The 21,889-nt window shown below is 42.0% G+C and overlaps 2 protein-coding genes across 2 annotated transcripts; both read left to right on the forward strand.

Moving 5' to 3' along the window:
* The first annotated feature begins 13,752 nt into the window (after positions 1–13,752).
* LOC127774151 (probable serine/threonine-protein kinase WNK2) lies at positions 13,753–18,716 on the forward strand. The gene is made up of 9 exons (XM_052300435.1): positions 13,753–14,063; positions 14,157–14,194; positions 15,133–15,360; positions 15,672–15,895; positions 15,969–16,126; positions 16,821–16,998; positions 17,067–17,147; positions 17,242–17,388; positions 17,477–18,716. The coding sequence occupies exons 1-9, from the start codon at positions 13,791–13,793 to the stop codon at positions 18,199–18,201; spliced, it is 2,052 nt and encodes a 683-aa protein (XP_052156395.1). The 5' UTR covers positions 13,753–13,790; the 3' UTR covers positions 18,202–18,716.
* A 1,450-nt stretch (positions 18,717–20,166) lies between these two features.
* Positions 20,167–21,599, forward strand: LOC127774480 (uncharacterized). Its single transcript, XM_052300738.1, has one exon. The coding sequence runs from the start codon at positions 20,472–20,474 to the stop codon at positions 21,390–21,392; it is 921 nt and encodes a 306-aa protein (XP_052156698.1). The 5' UTR covers positions 20,167–20,471; the 3' UTR covers positions 21,393–21,599.
* The last annotated feature ends 290 nt before the right edge of the window (positions 21,600–21,889 follow it).

The following is a 21,889-nucleotide window of genomic DNA, read 5'->3' on the forward strand; positions in this document are numbered from 1 at the left end:
AACGAACAACGTGCATGTGCATCCTTGTAGACTTGTAGCTCATGCTCAGCAGCAGGGGCTTCTCCAAAAATATGTTTCTTTGCTTGTTTCTTTGTTTTTCTAGCTGGAAGTAGCCAACTACCTAACAGTATAACATGTTCTTGTCTAATTTGGGGACCTACTGCCACCGCTTCTTCTTCTTCTTCTTTGGATAATTTTGAAGTAATACCATGTAAAACTTAATGTGGATAATTTTCATTAAATTTAAATTTGTGCTATCTTATTGCCGGTCAATTAGACAAGCCCATCGTCAGGAAACAGTAGCCGTTTGCAGTTCGGCTTTGCGGCTCGAAAAACGAAATGAATCAATAACGCATGATTAGAGCATCCACAGCAGCTCATTCAAATTTGATCCTCTAAATGCCTATATGGATGGCCATCAAAAAAAATTTCTCCTTTATATCCCTTCCCGTTCCAATGGATCATCCATATTACATTCTCCATATCACACATTCCTATATTTTAGTAATATTTTTTAACTACCATACATTTATATTATATTTGAAGCACTATTTTTCAGCCTTTTCTCCATTCTTCTCTACCCTTCTCAAACCTTCTTTTCTCTCTCTTCTTCTCTGTCCGTCAACGCGGGCGACGACTGACGTAGCGCAGTCGGCCGTGATGGCCGGCGGGCGCGGTCAGGCGCCGGGCGGTGGAGTGGCGACACGGCGGCGAGGTGGCGAGTAGAGGAGCGGCGCGGGCGGCGGGATCACAGGCGGAGGAGCGCGGGCGGGGGCGGGCGGTCGCCAGGCGGTGGAGCGGCGGCATGAGCGGTGGGGTCGCGGGCGGAGGAGCGGCGGCACGGCGGCGAGGTCGCGGGCGGAGGAGCGGCGGCGCGGATTGCGGGAGGCGGCGGTGCTTCTTCTCCAATAACCTCCCCAGCCCAGATCTGGTTGGTGCCACCTCTCTACCTCCTTTCTTCCTTCTCCGATAGCCAATCTAGCCGGAGATGCCCCTGATCCTCCCTGTTTCTCATCCTCTGCTGCCACTGTGAATTCTAGATGGGGGCGGGAGCTTGACCCAGATGCAGCGGTTGTGATTTGGCGTGAGGAGAGAGAATCGCCAAATTTAGCATTCCTCTCTCCGGAATGGCGGATGCGCGAAAATTAGAGGATGCGATGGCGTGTTTGCTGGAGCCCGTTTTTCTTCCCTCATCCGCTATTTTCGGGATGGCGTACGTGATAGAGGAGCTGCTAGGGATGCTCTTAAGTAGATGAAACCTTGTGTGTTGTTGCAGGAATTCTATATGATAAATAGTATAGATAACATATAAAGTGTAAAATAGCTAGATGACATAATTATATATATACTTTACTAGCAAAAGTACCCGTGCGTTGCGATGGGTGAAAAATAATTTTGATTATATATACATTGCAAGATGCGGTGTTTCATTTCTTCTGTGGCATGGGAGCTCGAGATGCGGTCAATGTGAGAGGTGGGAGGTTGGGACTGATTCATTAAGCAGTCCCATCCAATGGCATCCCATGGTCTAGTATCCCTCAAAAGCATTCTAAAGTACTGGATATAGCGAATAAGAGAAGCGGCAACCGACATCAGCAATAGCGAGAAGAAGAGGATGAAGATGTCAAGATGATGGCGGAGGCAATGACGAAGTCTCGAGCCGGTTATCGTCCTATAGCCTTGCTCGGCCTCTTCCTCCCTCCCTATTCTCTCTAGAATCTGTAGAGCCCGGGCTTGTGGTCGCTACTACTGTTAGTAGGGGTGGAAACGAGCCGAGCCGAGCCAGGCTCACAACAAACTAGGCTTGGCTTGGCTCGGCTCAGTTAGGGAAACAAGCTAAAACTTGAGCTCGGCTCGGCTCGGCTCGGGAAACAAGCTAAAACTTGAGCTCGGCTTGGCTTGGCTTGTTTCCTGGCTCGAGCCAGCTCGAGCTGGCTTGCAAGCCTTCCTGTTGAAACACCTCTTCATATATATTTTGTAATTATTAAAAAAAGCAAGAACAAATCATCAACTTGTAAAATTTAAATAAGTTTTGTCGACGGGGGATACCCGTAGACCGGATATAGAGGGTATTGGGGTCCGTTGGTACGAGGATCTACGTAGTACAACATCAAGCAAACAAAAGACAAGGATTATACTGGTTCAGGTCCCTTGGTAGGTAATAGCCCTAATCCAGTTGGTATGGGTTTATATGATGGAAACCACAGATTACAAAGGGAATAGCAGAACTTGATGATACCAACAAGACCGTAGTCGAGTTGATCCAACTAGATCTCCCGGTGACTTGGCTCCTGCGCGCTCCAGTTCCATAGGCTGTGGTGGGTGTGTTGGCGGTGAGATTCAATTCCTTAGGTCCTGCCCAGGGGGTCCCTTTTATACCACGGGTCAGTTGATCTCCAAGTAGGACTCGGAGATATCAGACCCCTCATAATATGGTAAAGACCCAGTCTTGTCCGAGTAGAACTCCTTCCATCCGTAAATACCATCCCTATCACGTGATAGATTTCCTTAATGTATACGGAAACTATCCGCATACGCGTGGGTATACCGTATCAGTATACAACGTACATCTAAGGATAGAGGGTATACCTTATCCGTAACCCTGACAAGTTTATATATTCAATTCTTTAAAATCTTAATGAAAAATTTCAAGTTGACAAATAATAACTCCATAAAAAATAAATAATCGATATAAACACATGATGGCCTAGGCTCCAGCTCGGGCTCGGCTCGTTTCACCAACGAGCTGAAAAGGAGGCTTGGGCTTGGCTTGTTTGGCTTACGAGCTGAGCCATGCCAACCAAGCTCGAGCCAAGCCTGAGCTGAGCTCACGAGCCCGAGCTTTTTTTCCACCCCTAGCTGTTAGTCACCGCGTGCATTGCATGCATGTGCTCAATTTCGGCGCACTTGCAACTGGTCAGTTTGTCGGTTTCTTTTTCTATTTTTTTATCCCAATCTACAAATCAGTTTGTTTATGTTCATATTTTACAACTTCGTTTCTTCTTCTCATCTTTCCGATCGAGAGTTCTTTGGAAGTCCATGGATCTCCTTTTCTTTTTATTTGTACTGGAGTATCATTTGGACCAAATCAGCTTGCAGTTTATTTGAGAAATATTGATGATTGATATGGTAGGAGTAAATTTCATAAAACTACAGGCATTTTGCACAATTTATAACAAAACTACAGATTTAAGAGCTTGTTTAGCAAAATTACAGATTTAGTATGTCCGTTTATCACAAAACTACAAGTTCTTAAATCTGTAGTTTTGTGATAGATCGTGCAAAGTATATGTAGTTTTATGAAATTTACTCATATGGTAGATAAACTTCTAAAATATGAGCAGATAGGTGGTTATGGGCAAATATTAAGCCTTAATCCAAACTAACACATATATTATTCAATTTGCCAATAAAATGGTAGGGCATGTTTTGGTATGAAATGAATGGACCTATATTTTGGACAGAGGGAGTTGCTCCCATAAAGTTCCCTTGATTTGTGGTGGAGATCATCTCATATCTGTTTTCTAGTCGGAGTCAGGGCATATGCCACATACATGAGTAACTTGCTTCCAACGAGTCATCGGCTCCCTCCAAATCTCTGCCGCGATCACAAAATAAATCCCACCCTGAGACATCATGGTGTCGTATAGAGATTGAGAGATGAAGGCCAAAGCAGTGGCGACGACGTCATGGAGGATGAACAGCAGTGATTCGACGTATAGAGATAGAGAGATGAAGGCCCAAAGCAGTTGCGGCAGCGTCATGTAGGATGAGCAGCAGTGATTCGACAACACCAGGCTACATTTGGGAATCCTTACCTTAGATGTTAAGTGCACTGATTTCGAGTTGGAGAAATTGCTTTCTTGGATTCAACAAAATGTGGACATGCAAATCTCCTCCGTCACTTATCATCATCAAATTCCCAGTTGGTAATTTTTTTTTCAATTTTTTTATTTATTTATGGATTAAAGCTCGAATCCGTCCATCCATGATCCAGTTGAGTGTTTTTTCTTTCTTTATTTAATTTATTTATGTTAATTGCGTTCGAGAATATGTGAGGATGGGACAGGCTCATTCCTTTTGAGCACTATGCGGGATTCATTTGATGACATGCCCTTGTATCAGACCTATCTTGATTAGTTTTTTCATGTCAATGCCAATGAAATTGTTACTGCTGCTTCTCATCTTTATTTTAATGATGTTGCCTTGCATGTATCTATACCTCCCTCTCTCAATCTGTCTAAAAATTTTCTTCTTCTTACACTAAACTCTGTACTTCAAATAAGGATAAATCTTCTCGCTGGCAACAAACAATTCCTCCTATAGTGATGTTCTATGCCTCCCTCTCTCAATCTGTCTAAAAATTTTCTTCTTCTTACACTAAACACTATATTGCAAATAAGGATAAATCTTCTCGCTGGCAACAACAAACAGTTTCTCCTATAGTGATGGGATAGTCAAATTATATATCTAATAACTTATCTTAAGAGTTTAACTGGTGGCCAATACAAAATCGTGCTGCATTGCATTCTTATAAGTATGCAAAGCCTAATAAATTCAAGTTCAAAGAGTAGATAGTACTATTATATATCAAATAAGATATTGTTCCATTTGTATTTATTTTTATTTCAAAAATCTTTCCATCCTTATTTTCAACAATTTACATATTTAATCATTTATTGTTTCTTTCTTGTGTTTGAGAAATAAGAAAACCTTAATCTCCGAGTGAACAAAGATGGTTAAATAAGTTAAGTCATTTCTTTTTTACGTTTAGATAAGCAGCGGCATCCAATAATACATGATACACTCCAGAATTACACATCACCAAGACGTCCCTTTGTCACCTATGATATTGCAGTATGTATATATTTAGGTGGTGTTCTTTTATGCATGTGTTTTATCTCTAACAATTAGAATAAATAAGTAATGTATCCAATCACTTTCACTATTTCAACTTTATAAATCATTGTCATTTATGCTTGTATTTTAGTAGATGATTGAGTGGTTAAGGCAACAGAAGCGTATTCCCATCCATATGTACGAAACTAATTTAGAAATTTGGAACTTGTCCTCACATCTTGCAATATTACCGTAATTCTTGTTGTATGTGTATTTCTTTTCAAGAGATCTTTGGTTCATACATGACTTTACTTGGTGATAATTTTAGTTTTTTATCAACTGCAAATTAAACTGATTATCTCAAGGATATAACAATAAATGTTGTGTTGTTGCTGCAGAATACGTAAATATTCCAATAGAACACGTGTGGCATAAATTTTCTACTACGTAAAGTGGGTGAAATTAGATGGAATGAAATACACACCTAGGTTAGCGATGAAATGGTTTCTGAGGTTAATAATATGCTATTGATCAAGTAAACCGACCAACAAGGTATATACGTAACAATTATGTTTCTTTTTTTTTCTACAAAATACACACATTGTTATGTGATAAGTGAGATTTATGTATGGTTATTTTTGTAAGATGCATATTATTATTATTATTATTATTATCATTATTATTACTACTACTACCACTATTATTATTATTATTATTATTATTATTATTATTATTATTATTATTTACTTATGTTGGGATAGCACCGAGAATTGTGGCTTCAGAAAAGAAAAAGGTGTAGAAAGTTTTTATGGACGCAAAGAGGAATATGAGGTAGAATATTGAAAGGAAGATGTCTTGTAGGAGACCTGATTTGTTTAGGTGAAATTATTAGGGTTTCAGTCCCGATTTTTTACCGTTATCTGTGGGTGGGTATCGGCTCACCGTTACTATGTCTAAACCTAAACAATAGAATCTTGCTTTGTGTCATTTTGTTGGTTAAAATACACTATAATATACTAATATTATTAGGCCAAATCTAATTTTAGAGTATGTGTGAATAGTTATAATATATGACGAGTCTAGCATGGGTTTCCTGTTTCACAAGCGTTCGCGTGGACACTTTATCGATACTTATCCCTTTCCATCAGCATTTACTTATCCCTTTCCATCATAACCACATCTACTCTTGCACAATTCTGAATCTAAATTTTTTTGGAGATAGGGATTATTAGCTCTATAAATCCACGGATTTAGATCCACGATTACATTGATAACATTTGGATAAATTATTTTGTCTCTATTTTAGATAAAACTTAAAACTTTAATAAACACTATAATTTAACATATTGTTGTCGATTGACAAATACGTTGTTGAAAGGAAAACTACACTCTATTATGTGGGAATGTAAAGTGGAATATATATCGATTTCTTAAAAAATTTAATGTCCTATTACGTATCTCTTGGAGTCTATTTATAGTTTTACAACCCTTGGTTTGCAACCCTAGGGTTTGTTTACTCGGGAATTTACTTAACCATCCTTATGACAAGGATATTTACAAGGGTAACAATAGTCTTTTTGCTCAACTAGCGGGCCCATGGGCTCTAAAGATCCCGTCCTAAGTTTCTTGTTGGGCCTTCTTGAGTGGTAGGCTTGTTTCAAGCCGAATTTTTTTATTTTTTATTTTTTATTAAAATATTTACAAAACTAATTTTGTGTTTCAAAAATTTACAAAACTAGTTGCCCGCCGCCTTTTGGGAGGGTGATTTTCGTGACGTGGCAGACGGTCGTTGGCTCATGCCTAACGGCCGGCTATAGGGGCTTGCATTTTGTAGGCGGCCCCTTGCCGCCCCTAGGGAGGGCGGTTTAACACTGTTTGGGGGGCCACCTGCAAAAGAGTGGCGAGGGCTCCTGGAATTTTGCGGGCGGCCCCCTTGCCGCCCTCGGCGAGGGTGATTTTCAACTGTGCAGGGGCTGCTTGCAAAAGGGCGGCGAGGGCCCCTAGAATTTTGCAGGCGGCCCCCTTGCCGCCCTTAGGGAGGGCGATTTTGTACTGTGCTGGGGGCCGCCAACTTTAAGGGCAGCCCCTGGCGATTAGCTACGTTCATTTAGAAAATGTAGTAAATCATCACTTTAAAAATTGTGAAAACAAGAAAAATATTATTAGAATTGAATGGTACTTTGTTTAGGCTGTTTGGAACCCAACGAGGGGTGTTTTTACATCGAAATATTTAATTGTTACTTTAAAAACTACGTAAATCATCGTTTCGAAATCGAAGGAGGAATGGTTTCAAATTATTCAGTACATAAACCTAACTATTTTGCACTTAAAATTTTACGAAATAGGTATTTTACATAAACCTGATTTTTTAGCACTTAAAATTAGGTAAAATATCGTTTTGAAACGAACAAAGTACGTACATTTTTATAAAATTTGAATAATCTAATTTTTCATATAGATTGGAGGGTGATGAGGGGGTTTGTTACCTATAAATTGTCAGTTATGTATAATTCTCGCGTATGTTGAATCATGTACACATTTGAAGGTAGAAGTTATAAAAATATAAGGATACAACGTACCGTGGCGTCAAAGAAACTTTGGAAATTGGAATGATACAAACACATTAATTTATAATTCGTGACGCATACAACAACACACCATAATAATGAAACATTATAATGACAAGATAGTTAAGAAGTGCCATGGATAAAAGATACAAATTTGTCGGTCCTGTCAAATCGAGCCTGAGCTTATCTACCGACCCCTTCTGTGTCGTTCAACATGTATTGCATTTTGATGGTCCTTCTCTCGCTGGTACTCTACCTGTGTAGCTATCTTTTGGCCATCATATGTTGGATTGACATCGTAGATCCATAAAGTGAATCCGCACCTCCTTGGATTGCCCTAGGAAACAAACATAGTTAGTCATATAGAATAATAATAATAAGCAGATGCTAGTTAAATTTGGAATTTGTTAGACGTACAACGAAATTGTCGTCTACATTGGGGCAGACAAAATATCTCCTACCAATTGTTTGTTCTGCAAATGAGGTAACCACTTGGCAGCGATCTCTACAACCGCACTTTGGACGCTCCGACCATTTAGGTAAACCTAATGGATTGTTCCTCCAGTCTAAGCTTGCAATTTGTACCTGACGTTCGTACTCCATCCATGCCTGAATGAATTGCGTGGTCGTCTCAGGTTGCGTTATCGTTCCACCAATGGAAGTAACTCTGACCGTATCGATCCATTGTACGAATTGACATTTCCTAACCTCCTCCTATTTGAAAAATTGCGTAAGGAGAGGTAAGTGCATGAAAGTAGTGATTAGTGGTACCCAAAAAAAAGATACTTACGACGAAATCGTCGTCGTCAATGTTAGGACACACGAAGCATCTTTGTCCTCGAGTTCGTTATCTTACGGACCTTATCACCTGACAACGGTCACCACAACGACACTCTGGATGTTCCCGCCATGTGGGGAGTCCTAGGGGATTTACCTGCCATTCTAGAGCTTGTTCTTGAATTGCTTATAGAAATTAGCACCCATGTGACTCATGCACCACCGACTCCGAAGGTCGGGCCACTTAGCTGGAATTCCCTTCTCATCCTAACTGTTCTGCAAGTAGTCAATAGCCCGCAACATGCCCGCATGACGATCATGTATAAGGTAGACATTGGGCCTCATATGCACGACTTCCCTCTACACTCTATCCAAGAACCAGTACCAGCTTTCAGTGTTCTCACTCTCTACAAATGCAAAAGCCATTGGTAACACCTGATTGTTCCCATCAACTCCAATCGCTGTCAATATCTGACCTCTGTGTTTAACGGTCAAAAAAGTTCCATCTATGCATAATACTGGCCGGTAGTGCACAAATGCGTTGATGCAAGCACCCAATGAGAAAAATGCTCTTTGTAGCACACTCTTGGTAGGATCAACAGTAAAATGGAAATGTATGCACATCATAGTATGTATTGCTATTCCTCTAGGCAATGGTGGCTAACAGACGCTGCAAATTATCATATGATGCTTCAAAAGTGCCATACCTCATCTCTAAAACCTTCTGTTTTGCTCTCCAAGCCTTGGCATAGGTTATGGTGTGATGGACCCTGAGTTCCTCTCGACACTCAAGGCTGTTGTTGGCCCGATCTTTCGGTGAGTTGTGATAACTACGATTTGGGAGAAACGTTGACGATCCGAATACAACCGTACAAGACGTTGCATTGCGCCTTAGCGATCGATACACCTCTCCGTGGGTTGTTGATCTTACCGGTGCAGATCAACCTTATTCCTGCAAGCAATTGAGAACAAGCAAGAACAAGATATAAAGCAATTGAATTGCTAGATAGACAAGACGCACAAAGATAAATTGATACACGATAAAGTGGGGTTCCGAACAAGCAGACGGACGGTCTAGCCGACACGCGCGCTGCAAGCGAAGTAGCAATGGCTAAACTTACAATTAATCAAAACCCGCAATACCCTGAAGGGGTACCAAGCTATTTATAGAGATAGGAGGACCCTAGGTCGTCCTCCACCTGATTGGGGCGCACCCCACATGGGCCCCACTTGGGCCGGGGTCCCAGACGAAGTTACAAACCCATAGGCCCATTACAGGTGTCGCAGCACCTTGTTTCTTCAGTTGCTGCCTACTAAGATGGAATTTGGCAATGAGGCTTGATGCATTGGAAAGAGGACTCCGAGAGCTTTCCATCAAGTACTCACGGGCCGAAAACGGAGGTCGTATGAAGATTCGGCGGCCGTTTGAAGTCAGCAGTATAGTAGGTGGCCGAATCGGATTCTAGCACTTGGAGGACTTGAACTTGATATCTTGTTGTTCATCCATGATGTGAGCAACGGATGTATCCGTGGTAGCCATGGTCACATCATTGTGTACTTGAATTTGTCTTCAATGTGGCTAATAATTGCTCTTGGTTCAAAGCCAGAGTAATCGACAACACTGTTGTACATCTCACTTGCAACAAAAGCTGATGTGATGTTGCGGTGATACTTCTCCACCCCTTGTAAGTGGCACTGGTGCTCGTCACAATGCTAACTTTCCAATGATCTTTCCATTTACCCTTATATGCATGAACCCGTCACGGACAATCTTCTTTCACGCACCTTACTTCATACACATAATTGGTTGACTTGACCACCCTAAACTCTCTCATCAATGAGACCCGCCAATGCTTCACTGCTGTCGACGTTTGATGTCGCGATTCCGGTATTGCATAGTATGGGGATCGTTGGTACTATGATATATGCGAGATTGTAGTAAAAAAGATGGAGATGGGGATTTTTATACAGGTTCAGGCCCTTGAATTGTCAGGTAATAACCCTACTCCTGTTGGCCGAAGCCGGCCGTTGCTCTTATTTACCATAATCACACCAGTACAATATTTGGGGTAGCCTATTTATCTGTTGTCGATATGGCGGTCTGAAGTGCTGACACGTAGTCGACAACAGGGTAGCCTTCCTCCTCTAATCCTTGTCTGGTGAGATCAGAGACAGCGCTATGTCTCTCCTATCAGTATTCGTAGACACCGTAGGGGACTAGCCATGCTTATCTCTAAAGTCGATATCCGGTGTCTTGTCTTGGCGTATGTTGGCTTATATGTTGATCTTGTGTCTTGATCTATTGTTCCGTGTCCCCTCTCCTCCTAGGGGGCCTTGTATTTATACCCATAGGTGTCCCCTTATCCAAATAGAACTAGGGAAACCAATATGGTTACAATCCGAGTAGTCCTTGTCGTTTCCATGTAGAACTCTAGTTGTCTTTCCTTATCCGGAACTCCTCCTATATCCGAAGGTTGTTTCCGTATAAGACATGGTATGTGGTGGGTCCTGCCGAGATTTAGTCAACTACTATTAGGTATGTGGTATCCATAACCTTGACAACTGCCTTCTTCATATCCTCCTTATGAGCATACGTAGCACCCTAAATTACCTCATTGTCCTTGTATTCCTAGGGTACATGATGCCCCTCTGAGATAACAAGTCCTGAGAAGTCCTCGTTTGTCCAATCAGTGGGCATTACATCACCTTTCTCGTCGGATGATGCATCGCTCTTCACTTGCTCGTTATCCGAATCTTCCCTCTCCATTTCATCAATGATTGTACTGATTCTCTCCCCCTCATCCGCTACACCCATGGCCTGCATCACCCCTGTGTCATTTCCCTCATTTTCCCCCCATGGTTCAACACAATCCCCAACATGGCTTGGACCCTCAACATCTTCGGTTTCCATTGCAAGATTTCTATCATTTTCATGCACTGACACAAAAATAACCAAGGGCCATGACCTTTCAAAAGCCATCTCCAGATACCGTTTCCAAGCAACAGTGATATGCATCGGCATGAGTTCCCAAAAATAACCTTCCGTTGCACGACTCACTACAAACAGATACTGACATTGTGTGGACTTCTGAGTCTATTCTAAATCCTTGCTTCAACCAATTATAAATTGACTTAAATGATCTCTCAATAGGCCTATCGATGCCCTTCAATGTCATTACAAAATCTGACAGATCAACACATACAGGACCAAATCTAAGGTTGTCTTCACCGTGAACTATCTGAAACATGACCTTACTTGACATTGTGCCTGATGAAACTAGGTTAACTAAGTTCATATCATACTAACCAGATCTAACGCCGCATTCATCAATACATACTATGCCCTATCTCTTCAAAAAACATACTACGCCCTAAGTTAAAGACCCTACACATAAGTTGTTTGCCCTATGTCTCAAATTCTAAAAATAGGGTGTGTGTGCTCCAGATCTACTAAAGTATATGGTAATAAAACTAAAATGCAAAAAAAACCTGGAAACACATTTCGAAGGAATATATTACCTGTGATAGAGTCAACAAACCAGCAGGGCTTCGCCGCTCCCCTTCTCCTCCCCCCTCGCCCCTCCCTCTTTCTCTTTTTTCGGATTTTGAGCGAATAGAATGAAAAATCAGAGAGTGGGAAGGGGTTTTATACTTGGAGGGGCTAAAATCGCCCTCCCTAAGGGCGGCAAGGGGGCCGCCTGCAAAATGCCAGGCCGCCTCGCCGCTCTTTTGCAAGGGCCCCCGCACAGTGTTAAACCGCCCTCCCTAAGGGTGGCAAGGGGGCCGCCTGCAAAAAAGCCAGGCCGCCCTCGCCACCCTTTTGCAGGCGGCCTCCGCACAGTGTTAAACCACCCTCTCTAAGGGCGCAAGGGGGCCGCCTGCAAAATGGCAGGCCCCTTTGCTGTCCGTTACTTATGAGGCGACAGCCATCTCCCATGTCATTAAAATCGCCCTCCCAAAGGGCGCTGGGCGACTAGTTTTGTAAATTTTTGAAACACAAAATTAGTTTTGTAAATATTTTAATAAAAAAATTAAAAATAAAAAAAAATCGTTTCAAGCCTAACTGGCTTCGCCACATGCTGGTGAAGGGTCTTTGCTTCGCCGCTTGGTAGATGCTTCGTCGCCTGGTATTCGCCGCTTCGCCGCTTGGTAGATGCTTCGTCGCCTGGTATTCGCCTTCACCGCTGGCAGGTGCTTCGCCCTTTGGTACTTTGCCTCACAACTTATTGATTGTTTTGGTAGGTTCGGTTGAAGGCACTTGTGATATGCCTATAACACATATAAAGTTTAAATCTACCATGGATTTGAGATGTGGAGTTGTGCCAAACAGTACCACATACACTTTTCCCGTTGTCTCTTCCTCTCACGCTGCAATGCGCTCACGACACAGCACCCCTACCTAGTACCTTTCTCAAATGTCAGCGAGTCTCTCCCTAACACAATATGATACGGAGTCAACAATCTTTAACCATACCGTTATTACCTCTAGTCAACAGTATATGATTCAAACAAGTCACAAGGAGAAACAATATCGTAAGACAATGTGAGTTTTTAAACTAAGAATTTGAGAAATTATTGATGGTAGAAATTTCAAAAGTATAGCTAAATCTAGTCCTAAACGTCAAATATTTTAGAAGCATACATACTGTTGCCTAATGTGACATGAAGTTACGCATTAACATATGAAGGTGATATCGTATATCATAAATTGCTACAATGATATAGTTATCGCCTACAAACTTGCCATGTAAAAACTCATTTCTTTAATACTATCAATAAGAATCTCTTGATTTTTCAAAAGAAAAAATTTATCTCATCTCTGACATTTGGCAAAGAGTGTCTCATCATTTTGTTAGTTGGCTTAGGAAGAGGATCCTCTAACTTACTTCCCTCTGACTTTGAGTGACTTTGAGTCAGTGAGGGAAGTAAGTTAGAGAATCTCAATCCGTTGGGTTATCAACCATGCACAACCATGATTTAAATTTTAAAAACTTAATTCAAGTTTATTTTCTGTTTTTTTTTCACCATAATTTTTTCCATCATTTAATTTTAAGTCCCTAAAAATATAGTTATAAAAGTTTACTCATAATTAATACTTTTTTATTTACTCATTTATTATTTTCATGGTTTATCATCCGTAGAGTAAACGACCGAAAGTGAGAAGCATACGACACACAAGATTTATCCATGTAACAAAAGAGTTTATCATTTATTTGATCGATGATTCTATGCCCCTGTTTAGTTCCTAACTTTTTTTTTTAAACTTCCAACTTTTCCATCACATCAAAACTTTTGTTTAGTTCCTAACTTTTTTTTCAAACTTACAACTTTTCCATTACATCAAAACTTTTCTACACATATAAGCTTCAAACTTTTCCGTTATATCGTTCCAATTTAAATTAAACTTTCAATTTTAATGTGAACTAAACACACCCTATATATCTATGTGTTGGATTAAAGCTGGACGAAGGATTGAATTGTGAAATATACAAAACAAACAACTTAGCTGCAGTCAAGAGTGTGGGGGTAAAATCGAGAGAAGCCAAATTTGGAAGAGGAGGAATCATCGAAGAAGTGTCCATTTCCTTTGCAAGAAGCAGTGATGTGATGATGGTGAAATGGAAGAAGTTGGCGTTTGGGAAAAAAGGTCGCTTTCGAGGTCGAGCAGAGAAAAAAGGGAGGCCTTTGCGAGGCGAGGAGAGCGAGACCCCTGTGATCCCAATTAATCACCCGCCACCGCCACCGCCACCCCACGCCTCCGGCGACCCCCTCCTCGGCGAGATCGAGATCGATATGCCGCCCACGCCGCCGCCTGAGCTGGACCTCCTCGACACCGAGCCGGAGTTCGCCGAGGTTGACCCCACCGCCCGCTACGGAAGGGTAATAATGCCTTCTTCTTCTTCTTCTTCTTCCTCGATTCGCTTCTCCTCCCATCCTTTCGACTCATTCGGTGATGCATACCGCCTCTTGCAGTACACGGAGGTCCTCGGCAAGGGCGCCTTCAAGACGGTGTATCCTTCTTCCCACGCTCGATTTCTGGGCTTTGACGTGCGATTCCGTATGGTTCCCGGGCCGTTGTGCTGCGTCTAAGATTCGATTTTGGTGCAGCTCATGGTGTTTGTTTCGGTTCTGGATGCATTTTTCTTGGGGAGGATAAATAATCTTCAGAGCTTTTTGATGCGCTGAATTCACATTCCTTCGACTTTTTTTACATCTCCTCTTTTGGGATTTGAATACTAGTATTTTGTTTTGTTGATTTCAATGTGTGTTTGGCATTGCCTGCTATGATTACTTGAATCAACATTGCCAATTTGTCATGTCAAGCTCCCATTACCTCTTTCTAGACTGAATGGATCTCTTTCATTTCTCTCTTCTTATCGGGTGCATTTGACTGGTTGGCTAGTGTTCCAATCAATTTACATCCTCCTATGATCTATCTCACATTTGTTCTAATTCAACAACTGATTTGAGAAATGCACAGGGAAGCTGCTGTGAATCTTTGGTTGGTTGTTTTGTCATAGTGTGTTTTAATATGTCACTCAGAACTGTCCACGTCCATTAAGGCATTAACTACCGTCAGGATTCCAACTGCTGTTATATGTAAAACTAAACTATGTTGCTACTTTACACTAAAAATGCAGAAGGGTAATCTTCATGATGACTACCAGCTTGATAAAATAATTTCATATTATCATCATGTATTTGTAGTGTTATCAAGGTTATGTACTTATGTCGTTTTCATGTGCACAGTTCATTTACTTATGAATGTCAAACCTGATACGATAGCAAAACAAACTTCTTCCTAGGTGTTTGCAGTATTAGTTCTTTTTTTTTTAAAGATGTTTGCAGTATGCTCAAAACAAAGCATGTATCTTTGTGAACTTCTCCTGTTATTTTCTCCAATTTCGACATGGACTTGAGATCCTTAATTCAAATTTTACTGGCATAGCTATAAGGCTTTTGATCAACTGGAAGGTCTGGAAGTTGCTTGGAACCAGATCAAAGTGGGTGATATACTTCGGAATAATGATGACTTGGAGAGACTTAGATCAGAAGTCCGGTTGCTGAAGACCCTCAAGCATAAGAATATAATCAAGTTCTACAATTCTTGGCTCGACAAGAAAAACAACAACATAAATTTCATCACAGAAGTCTTCACATCAGGGACACTGCGCCAGTTTGTTCTCTTGCTCCCATCTGATTATAACTATGCTCTTTGAATAATATGAACAAACTGCACTCTGTCGCTGACATGTCTTATTTAACATTAGTTTGCTGTGTATGTCAGTATTAAGTCAAAGAAAATGATACATTATCAATGAAAGTTTGTACTGGTTCTCAAGTTCACTCTTCGGGTCCTAGCATGGCTTCAATAACCAAAACAGGCAAATTTTGTAGAGCCAACCGGCATGCTAGACACATGCAGGTCTATAGGATGCCCAAATTTTCTCTCACTGAGAATTTTCCTATTTCTCTGTCATTGTTTAGGTACCGTATTAAGCACAAGAAGGTAGATGTTAGAGCATTAAAGAAATGGTCAAGGCAAATCTTGAGTGGCCTTGTCTACCTCCACAGTCATGATCCACCAGTAATTCATAGAGATCTTAAATGTGACAACATATTTGTGAACGGAAACCAGGGTGAAGTAAAGATTGGAGACCTTGGATTAGCAACCATCCTAGATAATGCACGCTCAGCTCACAGTATCATTGGTATGCATTTTATTTTCTTTTTATTTTACTAGGAATTGAATTTATTTTTCATATAACCTCTGTTTTCTTGTAGGCACACCAGAATTTATGGCTCCAGAACTCTATGATGAAGAATACAATGAGCTTGTAGACATCTATGCATTTGGGATGTGTTTACTGGAGCTTGTTACATTTGAGTACCCATATTGTGAATGTTCCAATGCAGCGCAGATATACAAGAAAGTATCTGATGTTAGTCTACTTATCCTCTCCATTGCTTTTACCATTTCTTTTCTGAAAATTGGATTTGATTAGGTAATGATCCTGTAGGCTTATATTGAAGGCGTATTTTATATATATTTCTTTTATCAAAAAGGTTTATTCATTGCTTACCCTATACCATCCTGGTGTAGGCAGAAGATGAATTTCCATTTTGAGAATTAAAAGCATGGTTTAAAGACAGTATCTAGGATTCTTTTTCTCAACGAGGATTGTGTTGAAATCATGGTTTATTGCCATACAAATTGCAGAAGTAGCTTCAGGGTTTTTCAGGTTTTTATTGTGTACCAGAAGTTGACTTAACTGTAGGTTTTAATTGTATTACTTTGGGCTGTCATAGTGGGTCCATTGATAAATTACACCATCATATGGGTGGTGTTTGAATAGTTTTTCTTTGTGACAGTTACTACCTTGGTCACAGTCTCACAGATACAAATTAACTATAACTTTCAGTAGCTATTCCTTGGAACACCATTGTACTAAATCCATTGGCAACTTAAAGTTTTTGATGAAATTACTTTGTTTTGTATGTGTCGCATATGCCCAAGGCAATTGATTTCCTATTTGATCAATCATCATTGTAGAAAATCATGTTACATCCTTTTTTTAAAACTTGAATCATGTTACACCCTATTACTGTCTCAATCTCTTGATGCTGGTACAACAGGGTGAAAAGCCTAGTTCTCTGGCTAAGATTGAAGATCCTGAGGTTAGATTTTTTATCGAGAAGTGCATCGCTAAAGCTTCACAAAGACTATCAGCACAAGAGCTATTGATGGACCCATTTCTCCGAGATGATGGTGAAAAAATATTCTATCCATTGCAGTCAAATACGAAGGCATCAGGTAATGACTGAATTGGCAACACTATAAAATTGTTCCCTTCCCCATCTGACCTTAGATAAACATGGCAGATGGTGCTGGCAGTTCAAACTCAAGCATGGGTTACAAATATGACAGAGATGCATCATCTATGGCAATTCGGGAGCACACAGGTAGAAGTTCAATGACGTGACAGTGATGTGAACACTATTGCATTGTTCTGAAGCTTCTCTCCTTTTTACATATCAATCTTATGATGAAATGCAGGTAGTTTTGCAGAAGAACACCCAAGTGATAGGTACATACACAGCACCATGGATCCACAAGCAGCTGCTGGTCGAATAATTACAGTCGAGAGTCAGATGAAAGATCTGAATACGATATTTTTGAAACTGAGAATTGCTGATTCAACAGGTTTTTTTATTGTGGATTCCCATTTTACTTCTCATTATGTTGTTCGGTGTTTGTCCTCTATTACACTTTTTTGAAATGCAATATGCAGGTCATGCTCAAAACATCCATTTCCCATTTGACATTGAAGCAGACACTTCCATTAGTGTTGCAACTGAGATGGTCGTGCAGCTAGATCTCACTGACCAGGATGTTACAGCGATTGCAGAAATGATAGATGCAGAAATACGGGCTCATATTCCTGATTGGGCATTAGAAGAATCGGTTGAAAACCAAGGGGATGAAAGCGCTCATTCTGAGACCGACAGTTCAGAAGCAGATGATGAAACTTCTGAGTTGCGTAATGAGCCTAATGCTACACATAATGGTTTTGTCCAAGAACACCTTCCCTCCGGACATAAGTATTGGTCGGACTCGCCCAGAAGAAACATTGAAATGTCTCACTCCGCAGTCAAACCACATATTGGTGGTAATATGCCTAATGGGATATTGAAGAAGAATGACACTGATGACACAGTCAGCAATCTTGGCACTTCTGTGGACTTGCCAAACCCATCTATGATTGACAGGAAATCTGGAGTAGCTTCTGTCAGCACCAGTCCTCAGTCTTTTGATGATGAGCATATTGAAGCAGATGTTAGCGAGAGGTTAGTGAATTTGCTAGCTCAGCAGCAAGAGGAGCTCAACGTGCTGCGAAGGAAGCACAAGGCTGACATAGAAGTCATCTTGAAAGGTGTGCCTGAAGAGCATCGCGAAGAAACCTTAACTAGGTGCCGGCTGAAGGCAGATGAGAGAAACAGATCAGACAAACCTTAGCTGCAACACATTATCTTCACCGTGTGATTTTTTTGTACCGGTGCCATGGAGCTGTTTAGAACTATTGTTGTGCAAAAGGTGGTCTCAGCTGTTCACTGTTCTTTTTTTTTTTTCATGGAATGGAGGAGCTGCAAGTGTTTGTGGAATCTGTGACCAAGCGGTGCAATACATATACGATACTGATGTAGCTGTCTGGATTTTTGTTTTTGTTTTTTGTTTCTTGAAGGCAAGACAAAAGGTTTCTGCTCACCAAACAAAATCTGCAGATACCATTGTGTTACTGTATTCCTGAATTGTTCATGAGAAGTGCACCTCCTTGTTTTTCTCCCTCTCTTTTTTTTCCTTGTAATTTGATGATTTTTGGAACTAAGAATTAATGTTAATGATGTACTACATCAGTGTTTGAGCTGTTTCATACTACTACTTGCAATGAAAAAACATAAGTTCCAATTACTTCCATTATGTTTGTGCCACATGCTTGCCCAAGTCCATAGAGCTGTACTATGCACTTACTCCCTTCACTGATATCTATGATTGTGTGTACACATACCTGCATTTCTTATTGCAAGTGTGCCATGCATGGAGGATGGATGGAGCTGTGGAAGTCTCCACTCCATCTCCAGCTTCATCCACTGATGAGCAGCAGATCTGAAATGGCCAATGGCATAAACAACATATGTGCAACACATGCTCCAGTAGCATCTCTCACATGCCCCAGATTTGTGTGTCCCCTTGCATCACATTTGCTGCTGCTCTTTTGTGTGCATCTATCTATATCTATCCCATTTTGTGTGCATCTGAATCTGTGTACCTGAAAACCTGAGGCTCCCCAACCCAAGGAAGGTTTGGGGATCCTAGCTGCTGCACACAGAATTTGGATCTGTGTTGATGTACAAAAAGTGGCATGAGCCATCCCTCCGATGCAATATTTTGGGATCGATCTATTGTATATCAATGAATGATGATCAGTTCCTCCATACAAGGCAGGGAGATGTGGAAACTTGTGGACCATGAAAGCTGTTCATATATATTTTTTGCTCATCTGTCTCTCTCCATGATATTTGGACATGTAGTGTGTACATCACATATACTATTGATCCTGTTACATGTTGGTGTCAAAGGGCTATAGCTACATCAATTCATGGTAGCCTGGCTTTCAAATATGCATAATTGGCTAATTGCATTTATATTTAGGCATCATCTGATCAACGTAATGTTATCCATTTCAGGATCATGTGTATGGCAATTAGAATTAGTTCAGTCCATGATAGCATATGGATCCAGTGCATCAAACTGAGAAACATGTCCAAGTGCAGTTGAAAGCAAAATGACAACACCCCAATCCATGCACGTCGCTCTTAATCAGTAGTCTACTGTTTCATTTTTCACACAGATAGAAACCCAAACCAATTAAGGAGTAAAAGGCACATCATCAAGAACCCAATAAGGCAATAACCAAAACCACATCTTTGTGCAGAAAGACCAGGTTTTTACCCAAATACACATGCAACTTGGGTTCTATATATAAAAACTATACTCCATGAATGAATGAATCCATTCGTGGTACTACTACAGTTGCTAACAAGGAAAATACTAGTATAGTAGCCAAGTTGCAACTTGCAAGCAAGTCCATAAACAAATACTCCATCTGTTTTTTAATATACGACGTTGTTGATTTTTAACGTGACGTTTAACCATCCATTTTTTTAATTATATAAATGCCATTTATTTAACCTTGACTTGTTTTATCATCAAAGTAATTATAATACTAACTTATACTTTTACATATTTATACTAACATTTTTAATAAAAAAAATTAGTCAAAACTTATGAAAAAAATCAAAAACATCGTACATCAAAAGACGCAGGTAGTACAAGCTAGCATGTCAATTTGAGTGAATGAAGAGATAAGCAATACTAATAATTATATTTATATGCATAATCTCTCTGTCTCGGTCATTGCTAGCTCAAGTCGATTGTTCTTGACAAGTTGAGAGCTCATCTCATCACCCACCCTATCATTGTTTCCCATCAACCTCTGCAATATAATGCAACCACCTCTCTCTCTCTCTCTCTCTTCTCCGTGCATTGGAGTATATATCCCCCTCTCCTCTCCCCGCCGCCCTCCTCTCTCTCTCTCCTCTCTCTTCTTCGCCTCCGATCATCTAAGCTCATCGTCGTCACCAGCTAGCGCATGACGTCATCCTCGTCGTCGTCGTCGTTGCTCCTTTTGTAGTACGTAGCCATCGATCGATCACAGCTAGCTAGCCATGCAGGACCACGTCGTCGTGCAGCAGAGGAGCGGCGACCAGCCGGCGCCGTCGTGCGACATCGCCGCCGACGAGATCCCGGTCAACGGCCACAAGCCGGGGAGGGCCGTCACGGCGTCGGTCTACCGCGCCAAGATCGCCGGCCACTCGCGCGTCCTCACCGTGTCGTGGTCGCGGGACATGCTGTCGCACTCCTTCGCCGTGTCCGTCACCGGCGTCGACGGCGCCTCCGCGGAGTGCAGGGTGGACCTCCGCCCCTGGCAGTTCTGGCGGCGCGCGGGTTCACGCCGCGTCGAGCTCGCCGGCACGGCGCCGGCCACGGTGCGCGTCATGTGGGACCTCCGCCGCGCGCGGTTCGGCGCGGGGCTCCCCGAGCCGAGGTCGGGCTACTACGTCGCCGTGGAGGCCGCGGGCGAGGTGGTGCTGGTGGTCGGCGACATGCGGAAGGACGCGCTCCGGCGCGCGTCGCCGCGCGCGGCGCCCGCGGCGTGCGACGCCGTCCCCGTGGCGCGGCGGGAGCACGTGTTCGGGAAGCGGCGGTTCGCGGCCAAGGCGCGGTTCCACGACCAGGGCACCGTGCACGACATCGCGATCGAGTGCGGCGGCGGCGGCGAGGGCGGCGACGCGGACATGGAGATGACGATCGCGATCGACGGCGAGGAGGCGGTGCAGGTGAAGCACCTGCAATGGAAGTTCAGAGGCAACCAGTCCGTCACCTTCAGCCGAGCAAAGGTGGAGATCTACTGGGACGTCCATGACTGGCTCTTCAGCGCCGGCATGCGCCCCGCCCTCTTCATCTTCCGCCCCATCGTCCTCTCCAGCGCCTCGGCGCCCGCCGCCGCCATGCTCCTCGACGGCTCGCCGCCGCCGCCGCCGGCCACCGGCTTCTGTCTCTACCTCTACGCCTGGAAGCTCGACTGATCCATTATTGAGCTAGCTAGCTTCTTTCATTGGCGGCTGGCTCTGATACCATATTGATTAGATCGGGGATTCTCGATCGAAACGAAAATGCGAAGTTGTGAGCCAAAGGGGAGGAGGAGTAAGAATTTTTTTCGGTTTTGTATAATTTTTTTGAGGAAGGAAGGAAACATATATAATTGGATATAATTAATTAATTCTTCTAATTAAGAGCCCTTGCATATACATACATTATTGCTCCATTCTCTTGATCAGCTCAATGACAATAACAAGAGACATGATAAAATAGTAATGCCATTGCCAAGAGGAGAGCAACCTAGTGATCTCCTGTTGATTCATTTGAGATCTCTTGTAGTAGATCACAGTACTGGGCTACTGTCTAGTCAAAACTCTGTTTCACCTCTCTCTGATCAGTTAGTTCCTGCCAGACAAGAAGTTGATGTTTTAGTTATGAGATAACCACACCACATATTCAGTGATCAGTAATGTACATGCTAGCT

This window comes from Oryza glaberrima, chromosome 5 (assembly GCF_000147395.1).
Source record: "Oryza glaberrima chromosome 5, OglaRS2, whole genome shotgun sequence".
NCBI classification, from domain to species: domain Eukaryota; kingdom Viridiplantae; phylum Streptophyta; class Magnoliopsida; order Poales; family Poaceae; genus Oryza; species Oryza glaberrima.

Excerpts from the sequence above, each read along its gene's own strand:
- LOC127774151 (XM_052300435.1), top strand. The coding sequence starts at position 13,791 with ATGATGGTGAAATGGAAGAAGTTGGCGTTTGGGAAAAAAGGTCGCTTT. Across the intron at positions 15,896-15,968 it reads CTCAGCTCACAGTATCATTG|GCACACCAGAATTTATGGCT; the intron begins GTATGCATTTTA and ends GTTTTCTTGTAG. Across the intron at positions 17,389-17,476 it reads GAGAATTGCTGATTCAACAG|GTCATGCTCAAAACATCCAT; the intron begins GTTTTTTTATTG and ends TGCAATATGCAG.
- LOC127774480 (XM_052300738.1), top strand. The coding sequence starts at position 20,472 with ATGCAGGACCACGTCGTCGTGCAGCAGAGGAGCGGCGACCAGCCGGCG.